The sequence below is a fragment of the Capricornis sumatraensis genome, chromosome 18, assembly GCF_032405125.1.
Source record: "Capricornis sumatraensis isolate serow.1 chromosome 18, serow.2, whole genome shotgun sequence".
Classification (NCBI taxonomy): domain Eukaryota; kingdom Metazoa; phylum Chordata; class Mammalia; order Artiodactyla; family Bovidae; genus Capricornis; species Capricornis sumatraensis.
Genome location: NC_091086.1, coordinates 37949972 through 37965640, shown reverse-complemented (window position 1 = coordinate 37965640; position 15669 = coordinate 37949972). Strand labels below are relative to the sequence as shown.

Genomic DNA, 15669 nt, shown 5'->3' with positions numbered 1-15669 from the left:
AGAGTTTTCATCAAATGCAATATTTAAAAGTTAAGTAGAAACATGTTGACTGCTATTATGGAGTTTCACAATAACGTAGTTGGATAATAGTAGCTATGTAGTATATAGTTATATATATTTTTAATAAAATGAAGGAAAAATTCAATTAGGTTGAGTATTATAAAAGTAAACAAGTGTTTAGGAAAATTCTTTTAATTATTAATACAAAACAACTTTTACCTGGATTTCCCCCAAATAGTTTGAACTTTCACCTTAAACTCAAGAACTGGCGAATCTACCCATGTTAAAAACAATACGACTTTACTTTGCAGTAGCCTTAAACATACAGACTGCTCCTGTAGTGGGTTGAACAGTGTCTCCCCAAAATTTGTGGTCACACTTATTTGATATGGTCTTTGCAGATTTAATTTTAGTTAAGGATCTTGAGATGAATTCAGGATTTAGGGAGGACCTTAAATCTACTGGTTGATGTCTTCATAAGGGAAAGGAGAGGGAGATTTGGGCACAGAGAGACACATAGAAGGGGTAGAAATGCGAAGAGGAAGCAGAGATTGGAGTAATATGTCTACAAGCCAAAGAACACCAGCGACTGCTGACAACTAGAAGTGACTGCCGATAACCAGAAGCTTTCTCTACGTGCTAGGAGAGAGGTATGGGACATATTCTCCCTCAGAGCCCCCAGAGGAATCAACCCTGCTGACACTCTGATTTCAGACTTTTCGCCTTCAGAACCGTGCATGAGTACATTTCTGTCATTTTAAGCTACCTAGGTTGCAGTAGTTTGTTACAGCAGCCTTAGGATACTAATGCAGCGCCTCAGTTCAGTTTAGTCGTTCAGTCGTGTCCGACTCTTTGCGACCCCATGGACTGTAGCACACCAGGCTTCCCTGTCCATCACCAACTCCTGGAGTTTGCTAAAACTCATGTCCATCGAGTCAGTGACGGCATCCAACCATCTCACCCTCTGTCATCCCCTTCTCCTCCTGCCTTCAATTTTTCCCAGCATCAGTGAGTAAGTTTTCCAATGAGTCAGTTCTTCGCATCAGGTGGCCAAAGTATTGGAGCTTCAGCTTCAGCATCAGTCCTTCCAATGAATATTCAGGACTGGTTTCCTTTAGAGTTGACTGGTTTGATCTCCTTGTAGTACAATGGACTCTCAAGTCTTCTCCAACACCACAGTTCAAAAGTATCAATTCTTCAGCACTCAACTTTTTTTATGGTCCAGCTCTCACATCCATACATGACTGCTGGAAAAACCATAGCTTTGACTAGACAGACCTTTGTTGGTAAAGTAATGTCTCTGCTTTTTAGTATGCTATCTAGGTTGGTCATAGCTTTTCTTGCAAGGAGCAAGCGTCTTTTAATTTTCTGGCTGCAGTCACCATCTGCAGTGATTTTGGAGCCCAGGAAAATAAAGTCTGCCACTGTTTCTATTGTTTCCCCATCTATCTCCCATGAAGTGATGGGACCAGATGCTATGATTTTCATTTTTCGAATGTTGAGTTTTAAGCCAACTTCTTCACTCTCCTCTTTCACTCTTATCAGCTCCTATCCCTCACCATTTTCCCAGGCCCCCAAAGATACCACTACAGATTTTTTGTTATTCGTTTAAAAAAGCATAGATTTTTATCATTGGCACTTACTGCATAGAGACAACAAAAGTATGCTTAGAGCTGGTGTTTTATTTTATTTATTTTTGACTGTGCTGGGTCTTTGTTGATACGCACAGGCTCCCTCTAGTTGCGGTGAGCATGAGCTACTCTTTGTTGTGGTGCATGGGCTTCTTATTTCAGTGGCCTCTCTTGTTGTGGTGCACAGGTTCTAGGCACATGGGCTTCAGTAGTTGCAGCATGCGGGCTCAGTAGTTGTGGTATGTGTGCTCAGTAGTTGCAACCCCTGGAGTCTAGAGCATGGACTTGGTAATAGTGGCTCATGGGTTTAGTTGCTCTGGGGTACTTGGGATCCTCCTGGACCAGTGATAGAACACATGTCCCCTGTGTTGGCAGACAGATTTTTATCCACTGTGAAGTGAAGTGAAAGTTGCTTAGTTGTGTCCAACTCTTTGCGACTCCATGGACTGCAGAGTCCATGGAATTCTCCAGGCCAAAATACTGGAGTTGGTAGCCTTTCCCTTCTCCAGGGGATTCTCCCAACCCAGGGATCGAACCCAGTAATATGAGGGAAGTCCTAGTTGGTGTTTTTGATGCTTATAAAACTAATGGCCAATTATTTAACTTTGTGCTCTCTGTTTAAAGTCAGTTTGCCTGTATCCTCTTCCAATTAATGTTGATTAGTATAAATTCATTTAGCTGGTTATTATTTGCTTCCTACAATCAAACACACTCTGTTTTTTTTTTGGCTGCCGACGTTAGTGATGTGTTAGTTAGTGATGGATGTTAGTTCCCAGAACAGGGATAAACCTGCTCTCCCTGCATTGGAAGCCCCTTTGCTGTAAGGGGCTACCTAGTGTAATACCAGATGTTTAGCAGCATCCCTGGTCTCTATCCATTAGATGCCTCCCTTTTCCAGCTGTGATGACCAAAGATCTCCAGACATTGTGGGAAAAATTTTCCCCAGCTGGGAACCAACCATTGTTCTAAGTCTTGGGAGAGAAAGAAGCAAACCTCTGCTCCACTCCCCCACCTACACATGTGTTTTAAGCCAACCTTAGGTTTTTCCCCAGTTTTATTGATATGATTGACATATGTGTGCTTAGTTGCTCAGTTGTGTCATATTGATATATAGTACTGCATATGTTTAAGGAGTATAGCATAATAATGTGACTTACATTTGTTGGGAAAGGAGCTTAGTTTTTAATCCTTATCAAATACTCCTACCTCACTGTACTCGCAGTATCTTGAACCTGTTTCTGCTGCTGCTGCTGCTAAGTCGCTTCAGTGTGTCTGACTCTGTGCCACCCCATAGACGGCAGCCCACTAGGCTCCTCTGTCCCTGGAATTCTCCAGGCAAGAATACTGGAGAGGGTTGCCATTTCCTTCTCCAATGCATGAAAGTGAAAAGTGAAAGTGAAGCCGCTCAGTCGTGCCAGACTTTTAGCAACTCCATGGACTGCAGCCTACCAGGCTCCTCTGTCCATGGGATTTTCCAGGCAAGAGTACTGGAGTGGGGTGCCATTGCCTTCTCCGGAACTTGTTTCTAGGGTTGCACTTCTCATGGTTCATTATTATTTTAAAGCATGGAGCCGTGTCCTTTCCCGTCTGTGAACTCCTCCAGGACAAGAACAGTGATTTTACTTTGTCTGGATGCAGTAGAAGTCCTCAAGTTGAATGACCTTCTGTAGTGCTTAAACACAATAAATGTTCGCAAAGTAAGGGCTTCCCTGTAGTTTATTTCTTTTTAAGGATATGGAATATCTGTCTTGTCTCACGTCTTTGAGTTTCATAATTTTTAAACTCATCTTAAATATTTCAATTAAAGTAAAGAAGCAGTGACCATCTTGATACTTCATGATGATTCAGCTTTGGATAAGTGGACCAGTGTGTACCACTTTCAATCAGAAGACACCTGCAGACTAAGTAACAGGAGTCATCGCCTTGCAAAGCCGTTTGGCAGTTTTGCCGAAACCAGCCTAGGCCTGGTCAGGACACTTACCGTCCACCAAGGGCGCTCCGCAGCCCTGGCTATTAATACTCAAAGAAGCACACGGCTTTCCGTGGGCGGGCCGTTGGCAGACCAGTCCGCAGAAGTGTGTTAATTTTCGGGCCTTGACATCGTTTCGGAAGCATTTAACTCCACCTCTCCATCCGGAATTAAAAACATTCCCGCCCGTCACCACCTCCTGGCCTCCTCTCACTTTCTTTTTGGTCTTCTGTTTCAGACGTTCTGATTTTTCCTAGAGAGCGAGAGGAAAGTCAGGTACCAAAAGTGGAGTTCTATTACTTTATTTGCTCTGGTGGGACAATGCAGGTAGTCTCACTTTGTTCCTGGCTCTCCAGGAGAGGACAAATGTGGCCGTTGGCAACTTCAGCGCCCGCACTGAGCTCCAGGTTTGATTGACAAAGACGGGAGGAGGGATAGCACGGAGGCGGGGCCGAGGAGCAGCAGGTCGAGCCCGAGACAAAGAGGGTTTTGGCAGCCCCGGGAGAAGAGGCAAGGGTTCCTTGGGGTAACTGGTCTTTGCGCTCCAAGGGGCATTTCGTGGGGTCGCTTTCTCATTTGAAGAGAGGGCGGGCGGGCGGGCGGACGGGCGGGCGGGCTGGGGGAGGGGGCCGGGCGGGAAGAAGGGCCTGGCGGGGAGGCGAAGAGGAGGGGACTGGGAACCGGGGTGGGGGCTGCGCCGCGGTCACGTGGTCTCCGCAGCAACGGGGTTGGGGCTGTTCTTCCGGGTTGCTGGAGCCGCGGGGCTGGAGCCCGGGTCTGCCAGCGCGACGTCCGCTCGCGGCCCGCGGACGCCTGGCCTCCCCGCCAAGGTGAGCGTCCATGCAGCCCGGGCACGCGCCTGGGGCGCAGCTGGGGAAGGGGCGTGGGGCTTGTACGGAAGGTCGAGATCTCCAAGCTGGGAAGACCTGTCAAGGAGCCGCTGGGGGCGGGGTCGACAGTGACCGGGGCGCCGGGTTCACCCGGGAGCCTGAGGCCGTGCCTCGAGGGCCCTCTTTCTGGTCACAAGCTGGGGCGACGTGGAAGCGAGTCGGGGGTGGTGGATTCGAGAACCGGGTTTCCGCCGCAGAAGGCAGGGAACGAGGTGTCAGCTGTGCAGATGCAGATTTTGGAGCTTTGGGGGGATGGGGCTGGAGTTCTACAGGGTCCTTTCAGCTTAAAGGATGGGAGGACATAGGGGACTTTCGATAAGTGGTGCATCCAGAAAGGTGGCACCTGGACGCGCCGAAACTGTGCTTGAACCCGGAGAGATTTGGGGTGGGTGACCGGCTGGAAACACAGGTGGTGCTGTTGAAAGTTTTAACTGTATGGGGGGTGGGGCAGGCTGGTATTGGGCTGAGAGTGGGGTCTGGGCTGGCGTTGGGGGAAAGATCGTGTAGTGGGGCTGAGCTGATTCGAACTCCGGAGGCGGAATGACTATTATGCCGCCAGTCTCCACCAATCGGCTTCCGAGGAAGGTTATAAATAGCGGTCCCTGGCAGATGCTTGCCGGGTGGCAGTTTAGCTGCCGAGGGAGGAGCCTGAACCTGTGGGCTTGAGCGAGGTCACACTGCCTGCTAGTCTAAGCTTTGGTAGGGTATTGTGTCCTTGGTTGGCATGTCTCACTTTTAAAAGCGTGACTTGTTTATTACAGTTGCAGGTGCCCTTTATTCGCCCTCTGGTGCAAGGAAGTCCTTAAGCAATCTGTAAGGAGTCTTGTAGGATAGGATGTATTCGGAACAGTGAGGGTTGTGTGCTTTTATTTAAAATGTTTCCCTCTTCTGCAAACTGTGGCCGTTTAAAAATTAAAAAAAAAATTGAATTGGCAGTTTAGGATTGCTTTCTTATCAGCAAGTGTGCTCAGGCTGCTTACCTCTGCTGATGGAATCACTTTTCCAGGAAGCTACATAGCCTTTAATTTTTAAAGGAAATTTCCTGAAACTCCCTGGAGAATATATTCATAGAACTCCAGGCTTCAGGTTATCTAACTCTAGTTACACATTCACTGAATCAAACAGTACTTGTTGATTTCCTCTATTTTGTGCAAGGCACTGGGCCAGAGGTAATACTAAAGTGAATACTGATAGCAGTAAAGATACTGTGTCCTTTTAATCCTCACAGTGACCCTACAAGGTACTGTTATTATTTCCCCCATTTTAAAGGTGATGAAATCCGATACAGAGAAGTTCAGTGACTTGCCAAGGTGACCCAGCTAATGCATTGCAGGTGGGGCTTCCAATTAAGAGTTCACACTCTTAGCCTCTGTGTTATCCTCTCTCAGGTTCTTGCCTCCAAAGATTTTAATCTATTAGGGGAGATACCAAAATGCCTTACATTAACTGGTGGTGTGAATGCCCCAATTTTCAGTTGTAAAGTTGCTGTCCATTTCTTATTAGCCGTAGAAGCACATGGATAATAAAATAGCAGAGAGCTTTCAAGTGAAGTTAGGGGAAGACGTGACAATTAAGATAACAGCTCTTGAATAACGGCTCTCGGTGTCTGCAGTTCCTCCCCATCTGAGGATTTAGCTAACTGCACACTGTGTATATTGTACTATTGATATTTAGTATTGAAAAGTAGCTGCCTAGGAGCAGACCCATGAAGTTCAAACCCTGTTGGTCAAGGGTCACCTCTACTGTCTTTGCTGTAAACAAGTACTCGGCTGTGATAACATGGTTCAGATATCTCTGAATATCTTTCAGGTTCATTTTTTGATTTAGGCTTAGTGACAGTTTCTTGACACTAAACTACTTCCTTATCAACTGTCTTACATGCTCATGACTTGAATCAAGTAGAATTTGGAGGAGCACTTGGTCTCTGAAGGCCTTGGCTATGTTGATGTCTGATGCCAGGGCTCTGTTCAACATCAAATTATACTTTTTTAAGTAGACAGGGCAAATTGTGCAGACTCCAGGCCATGAAACAGGACTTCAGCTTTAGAGCATTGCAAAATCTCCATCTAATGATAAAACTTCTAGAGCCTGATTGTGCCCTTCAAGGGAGCTTTCCTGTACTCCTTTTATAGGAGAGCAGACTGAGCTGCCGAGAAATTCAAGCCAAACAGTCAGTGAGTAGCAGGTTTAGACAATACCCAGGCTGCATTATAACTAGCTTTGTTATTTTGCTGATGAGGTCTGGGTAAGCCTGACCAGTGAGAATGGTGGTTGTTGGGGATATGGGACGATCCAGGAAGAGAAACTAGGGTAAATGAGGAGATTGCGCTAGGACTAGGCCCTTGGTAGTGGTAGGAAAAAATTTCCCTTTCGACCGGAATTATCTTTTGTATATCTTTGGATCTCCCTCAGTTCTTGGCGTAGACTCAGTGAATGTTTTCAGTGGGTGGCTGAATTTTGAACTTGTTTGTTCTCCATTCTCAGCCATGAATAACTCTAGAAGTGACCTCTGAATGAATGAGGAGGGTATTTATTGATTCAGGGATGATTTAGAAAGACTGAGATGAAATGACATATATGGAAATACTCTGAAATTATGAAGTCTTCTGTCAGCATGTAAAGAATTATTCACATTTTTGGTTGCATGCCTGGACACATCTTATATGCTCCCTTTTCCTTAGCTTTGTTCATAGTATTCTCTCCTTCTCAAGTGCCTTTTCCTTCCTTTTCTTAGCCCTGTAGGAGGATATGATCTTCTTTGATGCCTCAAAGAACTTTGGACTTGTGTTACTCTGCTTTCTCTGTTATTGCTTGTTGACTTTTCTTATCTCCAAGTTTGTAACTGATTCCAGTTTAATTCTGCAGATGCTCCTAACGGCTGTGCCTCTGAGACTCAGCCCTCCATGTGTTTATTGAATTAAAGAGCATCAGGAATAAGCACTACCTGGATTGAGCATTTCTGTTCCCAGTGTTTCTTTCTGGTATTTGCATGAAGTGGCTTCAAGGGCTTGTGGCAGTAGTTATGACATGAAAAATGAGTTAGACCCTACTTCCTCTGGAGGCTGGAAGTATGTTTTTGGAGGCTGCTGAGTTTGGGTGCTGGGTCCCAGAAGGGCCTGCACCATGGGGCAGAGCCTAAAGGCATAGTAAGTGGAGTTAGCTGTGGTTGACTGAGAACAGTTCCAGGTCCTCTGCTTCTTCACATTTTTGAAGGAAAGAGAGCATTGGGAATCAGGGGGATAGTGGGAGAGCCTTCTGTGTACTCTCTGGGATCTGCCAGGGAGGTTGGAGAAAATAGCCACTGAAATCTCCAAAACAGCAAAGGTCACAATGCCATTTCACCTAGTTCATTTAGAGCTGGCAGAAACGGGCCTCGAGTGGTGAGAACCCCTCACAGAATTCCTAGTTACGCCCACATATGCAAGCACAAACCTATGTGGTAAAGTTAACTATGGAAGTTTTTTTTTCTTTTTTTTAAAAATTGGAGTTGTATTTTGTGCATGTTAAATTTTCTTGAGATGTACACCTGGCAAACATGAATCTCACTCAGTCAAGCTGGGTTTGGGGTGGGGGTGTGTATATCTCTCAGGATGTATAGCCTGCTGCACTGAAAAGGATGGTGGTGTTTTCTGTATTGTATAGTGGCCAAACAAGTACTACTGTACTATTTAGACAGTCTCAAGCAACCAGTATGAAATCACCACTGAATGAAGAATTGGGAAGAAGTGTACAAATTTGGCTCTTTAAGCTGGCTCTATCACATTGTTAGCTAAAATGTACTTGAAAGTTGACTAAAGAGACTTTTAAGTACTGATATTTCTTAATTTATCCTTTCTTATACTGTGGTTCAGAGAAGGCAATGGCAACCCACTCTATTACTCTTGCCGGGAAATCCCATGGACAGAGCCTGGTAAGCTGCAGTCCATGAGGTCTCTAAGAGTCGGACACAACTGAGCGACTTCACTTTTCACTTTTCACTTTCATGCACTGGAGAAGGAAACGGCAACCCACTCCAGGGTTCTTGCCTGGAGAATCCCAGGGACAGGGGAGCCTGGTGACCTGCTGTCTACGGGGTCGTGCAGAGTTGGACACGACTGAAGCGACTTAGCAGCAGCAGCAAGGAAAGTTAAGGGGAATTTTGATTTTGTGCAGTTTTTGCTGGACAAACTGAGATGATAACTTTCATATATGATGTGTCTGGACTTTATAGCAACTTTTCTTAACTTTTCAGCTACATTAAAGATCACTTAAACTTAAGTGACCTAGCTTGGAATTGAGTAATGAGTTTATAACTACAGTTTTAAGTGGGAAAACAGATTCCAAATTTTAAATACCTTAATTGGAAACAACCTTTTGAAGCATCTTCCTTAAGTAAAGGACTTGGCAAATAAATTCTTTGTAGATGCCCACGTTTAACTGTTATTTTCCAACCTCTCTCAATTTGCTTTTTTTTTAAAAAAGGTTTTTGATATCCAAAAGGCAAAGTATGTTATTTTCAGCACATACATTTTTGCTTTCTTTCCTTTAGTGATTTACCTTGAAGGAAACTGGGGATCCAGAAAATCGGGAACTTCCTGTGAACATGGCGAACCTACTGAAAACAGTGGTGACTGGCTGTTCATGCCCTTTCCTCAGCAATTTGAGGTCCTGTAAGGTTCTACCAGGGAAGAAGAATTTTTTACGAACATTTCATACTCATCGGATTCTGTGGTGTAAAGCCCCTGTAAAACCAGGTAAAGTCTCACTTTGAGTCGTAGAAACAATAGATCTGATGATGATAGAAAAACCACACAGTTTTACAGCCTAGTGCTTGTGAGTGGTCATTTTGAGTAAAAAACTGAATGAGTGCTTTCTTATATTTTCCATGTACGGAAGTTCTTGGCTGTCAGTGCTAACAGAGAAGAAAATACAATAGAAAAAGAAAAATGTTAAATAAATTGAGCTTATACCCAGGAAACCATTGCTCATAGTAACCATTTCTCCTGGTAGCTCTTCCGCTTTCCTAGTTGGTATTGGGGAATCATACCATACATGGCTTAACGATGCCTAAGAATTAGGAACTAAGCAGATTGATTGATTTGCGTTAATGTTTCTTGATTTAGTAAGTGGCAGCTTCATCTCAGTTGCTCAGGGCAGAAACCTTAGAGTCATTCCCGATGCTTATGATCAGTGTAGATCAGCTCTGCATCGTATCTTGAATCTGTTCTTTTCTCACCATCACCACTTTTATCATCCTGGTCCAAGCCACCATCACCTGTCAGCTGGACTGTTGCATTAGTCTTCTGAGTGGTCTCTGCGCTCTTTACCTCTGTCCCTGCCAACAGTCTGTTCTGTACAAGACAATGAGAATATTTTAAAAATGAAAGATCATGTTACTCTACTCTTCTGTTCGGAATTTGCCACCAGCTTCCTCGCTCACACAGGGTAATAGCTGAAGTCTTCCAATGGCCTACAGGCTTTCTCTGCTAGGACTCCCACATGCTTCTGTTCTGTGGTACAAGCCAGAAGGAGGAGAGGCTAAAAGGGGAAGCTTCTAAGCTGTGTCAGATCCCTTTAAGCATCTTGCCCAAAGACCCTTCTAGCGCTCTATCTATACCTCATTGGCCAGAACTCAGGTGGCAATATGTTGCTCTAAGGGAGACTTGAACATTTAGCTTTTTATTCTAGATGGCAACATACTTAAATAAAAATAGTATTCTGTTATTTTTAGGGGAGGAACAGCCTGGATATTTGGGAAGAATCAGAAGTCTTTGCCATATAGAATATTCTCTTTTTGTTTGTAGGACTGTTATGTGCATTCAGCATGCCTAAATTGCCAAGTGTTTTCAGTTCTTAGGTCTGCCTTTAGTAGATTTCATAGCCTCTTTTATTCTCACGTGACAAGTCACTATTGGCAGGGTACCTGCCTCTGAGAGCCCTCAGCCTTATCTGCAGATTAAGTGTTCTGGAAGGCCAGATTATCCAGTGTGATAAGAATGTGTATAAAGCAAAAGTCAGTAACTACACTGAGTACATGGGAATTGTCCTTGTAAGTGAAAGCCTGTACTTCAAGATCTCTACTATCAATTATGAGTAAGGCTTTTTTTTGTTTGCTTAATTTCTGTTCTTGACTATTTCCTAGATAATTATTTTTTTAATCTCTAAAAGATGAGGATTCTGTTTATTCCTTAATATAGCCACAATTTCATTAACACATTGAAAAGCTTGAAAAGTAACTTCAGTCAGTTTTAATATTTTCTCAATTTTTTTTTAACAGATGCCTTGTTCAAATTATGATCCAAACAGAGTCCATGTGTTGTATTTACTTGTCTCTTAGGTCTCTTTCAGTCTGTATGTTCCTCTTCTCTCTTTTCTTTTTATTTGTTGAAGCATTTAGTTGTCCTGTAGAATTTCCCACATAATTCCCTTGGTGTTATTTAACTAGGTTTCTTGTATTTTCTGTAATATTTAGCTGGATCTCAAGGCTTGATCAGACTCAGGTTTGCCTTTTCCAGCTAGTGTACTTCATAGGTGATGTTGTGCACTGTCTGTTGTATTCCATCAGGAAGATTGATCAGTGAGTTTAGATGTTGTCAGTGTGATCTGTTATGAAGTTCCCATTGATTTTTCACTCAGAGGCGCTAGCAGCCGTTTAATTGATTGTTAACTAAATGTGTGATTTTATCAGTAGCTTTAATATGCCATCATTTTGTCTTCATTTATTAGGTAGAATTTTTCTGTTAAAAAATTTTTCCTTCTGTGACAGTCATCCTTTGGTATCCATGGGGGATTGGTTCCAGACCTCCCGTGAATACCAGAATCTTTGGATGCTCAAGTTCCTCATATAAAATGGTGTAGTATTTGCATAGAACCTACACAGATCCTCCTGTATACTTTAAATCACCTTTAGGTTACTTATCTTTAGGTTCAATCATCTTTAGGTTGACTTCCCTGGTGGCTCAGATGGTAAAGCGTCTACCTACAATGCGGGAGACCCAGGTTCCATCCCTGGGCTGGGAAGATCCTCTGGAGAAGGAAATGGCAACCCACTCCAGTACTCTTGCCTGGAAAATCCCATGGATGGAGGAGTGAGGTAGGCTACAGTCCATGAGGTCTCAAAGAGTTGGACACGACTGAGCGACTTCACTTTCTTTCTTAGGTTACTCATGATGCCTGTGTGTGTTAAGTCACTTCAGTTGTGTCTGACTCCATGTGACCCGATGGACTGTAGCCCACCAGGCTCCTCTGTGGATACAGAGTGCGTGCATGCTAAGTCACTTCAGTTGTGTCTGACCCTTCTGCATTGGTAGGTGGGTTCTTTACCACTAGCACCACCTGGGAAGTCCGTGGATATAGAGGGCCAACTGTATTTAGTTACTCTGAGGTTGTATGGAAAAGGTGGGTAGATGTTTGATCATTGTTCAGTATTTACTAGTTTTGTTCATCAGTTGGTTCTCTTATGTATTCATTTTCTGCTGTATTAGATGATTGCAAAGTGGCTTCATATGACATATTTATTTTATTATCTTTTACTTCTGGAGGCCAAAGCCTGAGATGGTTCTCACTGGTGTCAGCAGGACGCATTCCTTCCAGAGGCTCTAGGGGAGAATCTGTCTCCTTGCCTTTTCCAGTTTCTGGAGACTGTCTGTGTTCCTTGGCTCATGGCCTGTTTCTCTGTCTTCAAAGCCAGCAGGATAGCATCTCCAAATTTTTCTTTGACTCTAATTCTTCTGCTCCCTTCTTTCACATTTAAGGATCCATGTGATATATTGAGCCCACCCACATAATTTAGAATATTCTCCCTATTTCAAGGTCAGCTGATTAACAACCTTAATTCCATCTGTTACCATAATTCTCTTTTGCCATGTACTGGAACGTATTCACTGATTCTGAGGATTAAGACATGGATATATTTGGGAGACTCTTATTCATCTTACCACACATTACTTTCTCCAAAGTTGAGAAGCTTTTAGCAAATATTTATTTTTTGAATATTTTTGAATTTTGAAATATTTATTATCATGAATTCTTGGATTTTAACATCTTTATATGTATTTTATGACATTTGCAATTAATTATTTTTCTTTTTGATGCTCAAATTGTCTCATATGTGGCCAGTGGAAGCCCTTCCAGGTTGGTTCCTAAATCCTTTTGATGTGACTTCATCTGTCTTTGGTAACTTCCTTGGCATATGATATGTAGGACCTAGAGAATTTGAGGTTGTCCAATAAGTGAACTCTAGATAAGTTTATATAATTAATTTTTCACCTTAATCCAAAATGTTTGCTATCTTTCAGTTATTTTCCTCTCTTTTAAGTAGAGAAGAAGATTCAGCATGTGTTTGCCTTTGGCTTACTATCAATTACTACTGCTTAAATAGTATGAGATCTAAGACTGCATGTCCAAATGCAGCTATTTTTAGGTTGATTTAGTCTCTGTAAAGTTTCACTTAATAAGTTACTCTGTAGAGATATTTTGATCTACCTTTTTATTATATAAGAGGAGAGTGAAAAAGTTGACTTAAAGCTCAACATTCAGAAAACTAAGATCATGGCATCTGGTCCCATCACTTCATGGGAAACGAATGGGGAAACAGTGGAAACAGTGTCAGACTTTATTTTTTGGGGCTCCAAAATCACTGCAGATGGTGATTGCAGCCATGAAATTAAAAAAATGCTCACTCCTTGGAAGGAAAGTTATGACCAATCTAGATAGTATATTGAAAAGCAGAGGCATTACTTTGCCAACTAAGGTCCGTCTAGTCAAGGCTATGGTTTTTCCAGTGGTCATGTATGGATGTTGAGAGTTGGACTGTGAAGAAAGCTGAGCACTGAAGAATTGATGCTTTTGAACTGTGGTGTTGGAGAAGACTCTTGAGAGTCCCTTGGACTGCAAGAAGATCCAACCAGTCCATCCTAAAGGAGATCAGTCCTGGGTGTTCTTTGGAAGGAATGATGCTAAAGCTGAAACTCCAATACTTTGGCCACCTCATGGGAAGAGTTGACTCATTGGAAAAGACTCTGATGCTGGGAGGGATTAGGGGCAGGAGGAGAAGGGGATGACAGAGGATGAGATGGCTGGATGGCATCACCGACTCGATGGACATGAGTCTGAGTGAACTCCGGAAGTTGGTGATGGACAGGGAGGCCTGGCGTGCTGCAATTCATGGGGTCACAAAGAGTTGGGCGCGACTGAGCAACTGAACTGTACTGAAAGTTTAGATTGGTAGAGTAAGTTTTCTAAACTTTAATAAGACATATAGAAGCAGATGCTCTTCATTAAAAATAATGTTTATGCCCATATATTGTGTAAAACAACAGAAAAAAAACCTAGTGTATTTTAGCTAAGGCTGGTCTGAACTGTATATAAATAATCTGTTGCTGTTCAGTTGCTAAGTTGTATCCGACTCTGCAACTACATGGACTGCAGCATGCCAGTTTTCTCTGACTGTGAGATTTTCCAGGCAAGAATACTTCAGTGAGTTGCCATTTTCTTCTTCAGGGATAAATAGTTTAACTGTGTTATACGGGTTCTTCTGTGTTGCAGGGAACAGAATCACAGCAGGTTATATTTTGTGATGAGGTTTTATTTTTATTGTATGGATTTTGGGGAAGTATGGAGCACAGTGAACTGTTCTCCTTCTTGGAGAAGTGGGGTGTTATTCTGGATTTCATTGCTGTCACTCTTCTTTTCCATCTGCATGCCCACTACCGATGTTTCTACTGCTATGGCTGCTGACCACCTCCCTTCGATTACCTTGTGGCTCTGTTTACAAATAGTTGCTGCATCATTCTACTCTCCTGGTCCGTTTTGGTGGGTCTCACGTCCCAGTTCTCTCTGAGAGACCCTGATTGGGTTGAATAGTCATTGACCGACATGGAGTATCCACAGGGCAGAGTTCCTCTATAAGTTGTCTCATGCACTACTGGTTTTCCTTCTGTCTGGCCTGTAGACTGTTATCTTTAACCCAGCTGCTGACCCCCTGGTCTCATCAGTTGTGACCAAGAATAGATGATGCACAAAATGGAATCAAGATTGTGGGGAGAAATATTAATAACCTCAGATAGGCAGATGACACCACCCTTATGGCAGAAAGTGAAGAGGAATTAAAGAGCCTCGTAATGAAAATGAGAGAGGAAAGTGAAAAGCTGGCTTAAAACTCAACATTCAGAAAATGAAGATCGTGGCATCCAGTCCCATCACTTCATGGAAAATAGATGGGGAAACAATGGAAACAGTGACAGACTTTATTTTCTTGGGCTCCAAAATCATTGTGGATGGTGACTGCAACCATGAAATTAAAAGACACTTGCTCTTTGGAAGAAAAGCTATGACAAACCTAGATAGTGTATTAAAAAGCAAAGGCATTACTTTGCTTACAAAGATCCATGTAGTCAAAGCTATAGTTTTTCCAGTAGTCATATATGGATGTGAGAGCTGGACAATAAAAAAGGCTGAGCGCCGAAGAATTGTTGCCTTCGAACTGTGGTGCTGGAGAAGACTCTTGAAAGACTCTTGGATAGTAGGGAGATCAAACCAGTCAATCCTGGAGGAGATCAACCCTGAATATTCATTGGAAGGACTGATACTGAAGCTGAAACTCCAGTACTTTGGCCACCTGATGCAGAGAGCCGACTCATTGGAAAAGACCCTGATTCTGAGAAAGATTGAAGGCAGGACGAGAAGGGGACGACAGAGGATGAGATGGTTGGATGGCATCACTGACTCAATGGATATGAGTTTGAGCAAACTCTGGGAGATGTTGAAGGATAGGGTTGCATGGTGTGCTGCAGTCCATGGGGTCACAAAGAGTCAAGACATGACTGAGCGACTGAGCAACAATTACTTCTGTCTTCCTTAAAGATAAGGATCAGGGGACCATAAACCACAATGGGTTAGTTTGATGAGTGGAGTTAGTGTGTTGAGTGGCCTTTCAACCCATTTTTTCCCTAAGAATAAGCTAAGCTAGTCATATGCCTTGAAGAAAGCCATTTGGTTAAATATTTAGGATTTTTAGGAGAGTAGGTATAAGAATTCCCCATCATCTATCAAAAAAAGTGAAATTATGATTACAAATCAGGAACATCACTTTGAATAGCAGCCTGTACATGTAGTGTATTTTGAACAAATTTCCCATTTCCATTTTCTGAACTGCATTATTAAAACATTGACTTTTGGTGGTGTTTCTTACCAATTTTTT

The 15669-nt window shown here is 43.0% G+C and overlaps 1 protein-coding gene across 2 annotated transcripts in view; it reads left to right on the top strand.

Annotated features, from left to right (window-relative positions):
- The first annotated feature begins 3803 nt into the window (after positions 1-3803).
- NNT (nicotinamide nucleotide transhydrogenase) overlaps positions 3804-15669 on the top strand; it is a 92362-nt gene continuing 80496 nt past the window's right edge. Inside the window, exons 1-2 of one of the 2 annotated variants that reach the window (XM_068990392.1) lie at positions 3804-3876; positions 9019-9223. In XM_068990392.1, the coding sequence (XP_068846493.1) occupies positions 9073-9223 (151 nt within the window). In that variant the 5' untranslated portion in view covers positions 3804-3876; positions 9019-9072. Of the gene's footprint in view, positions 3877-4341; positions 4431-9018; positions 9224-15669 lie in introns of those variants that run through there. The other variant, XM_068990391.1, reaches the window with a different exon arrangement.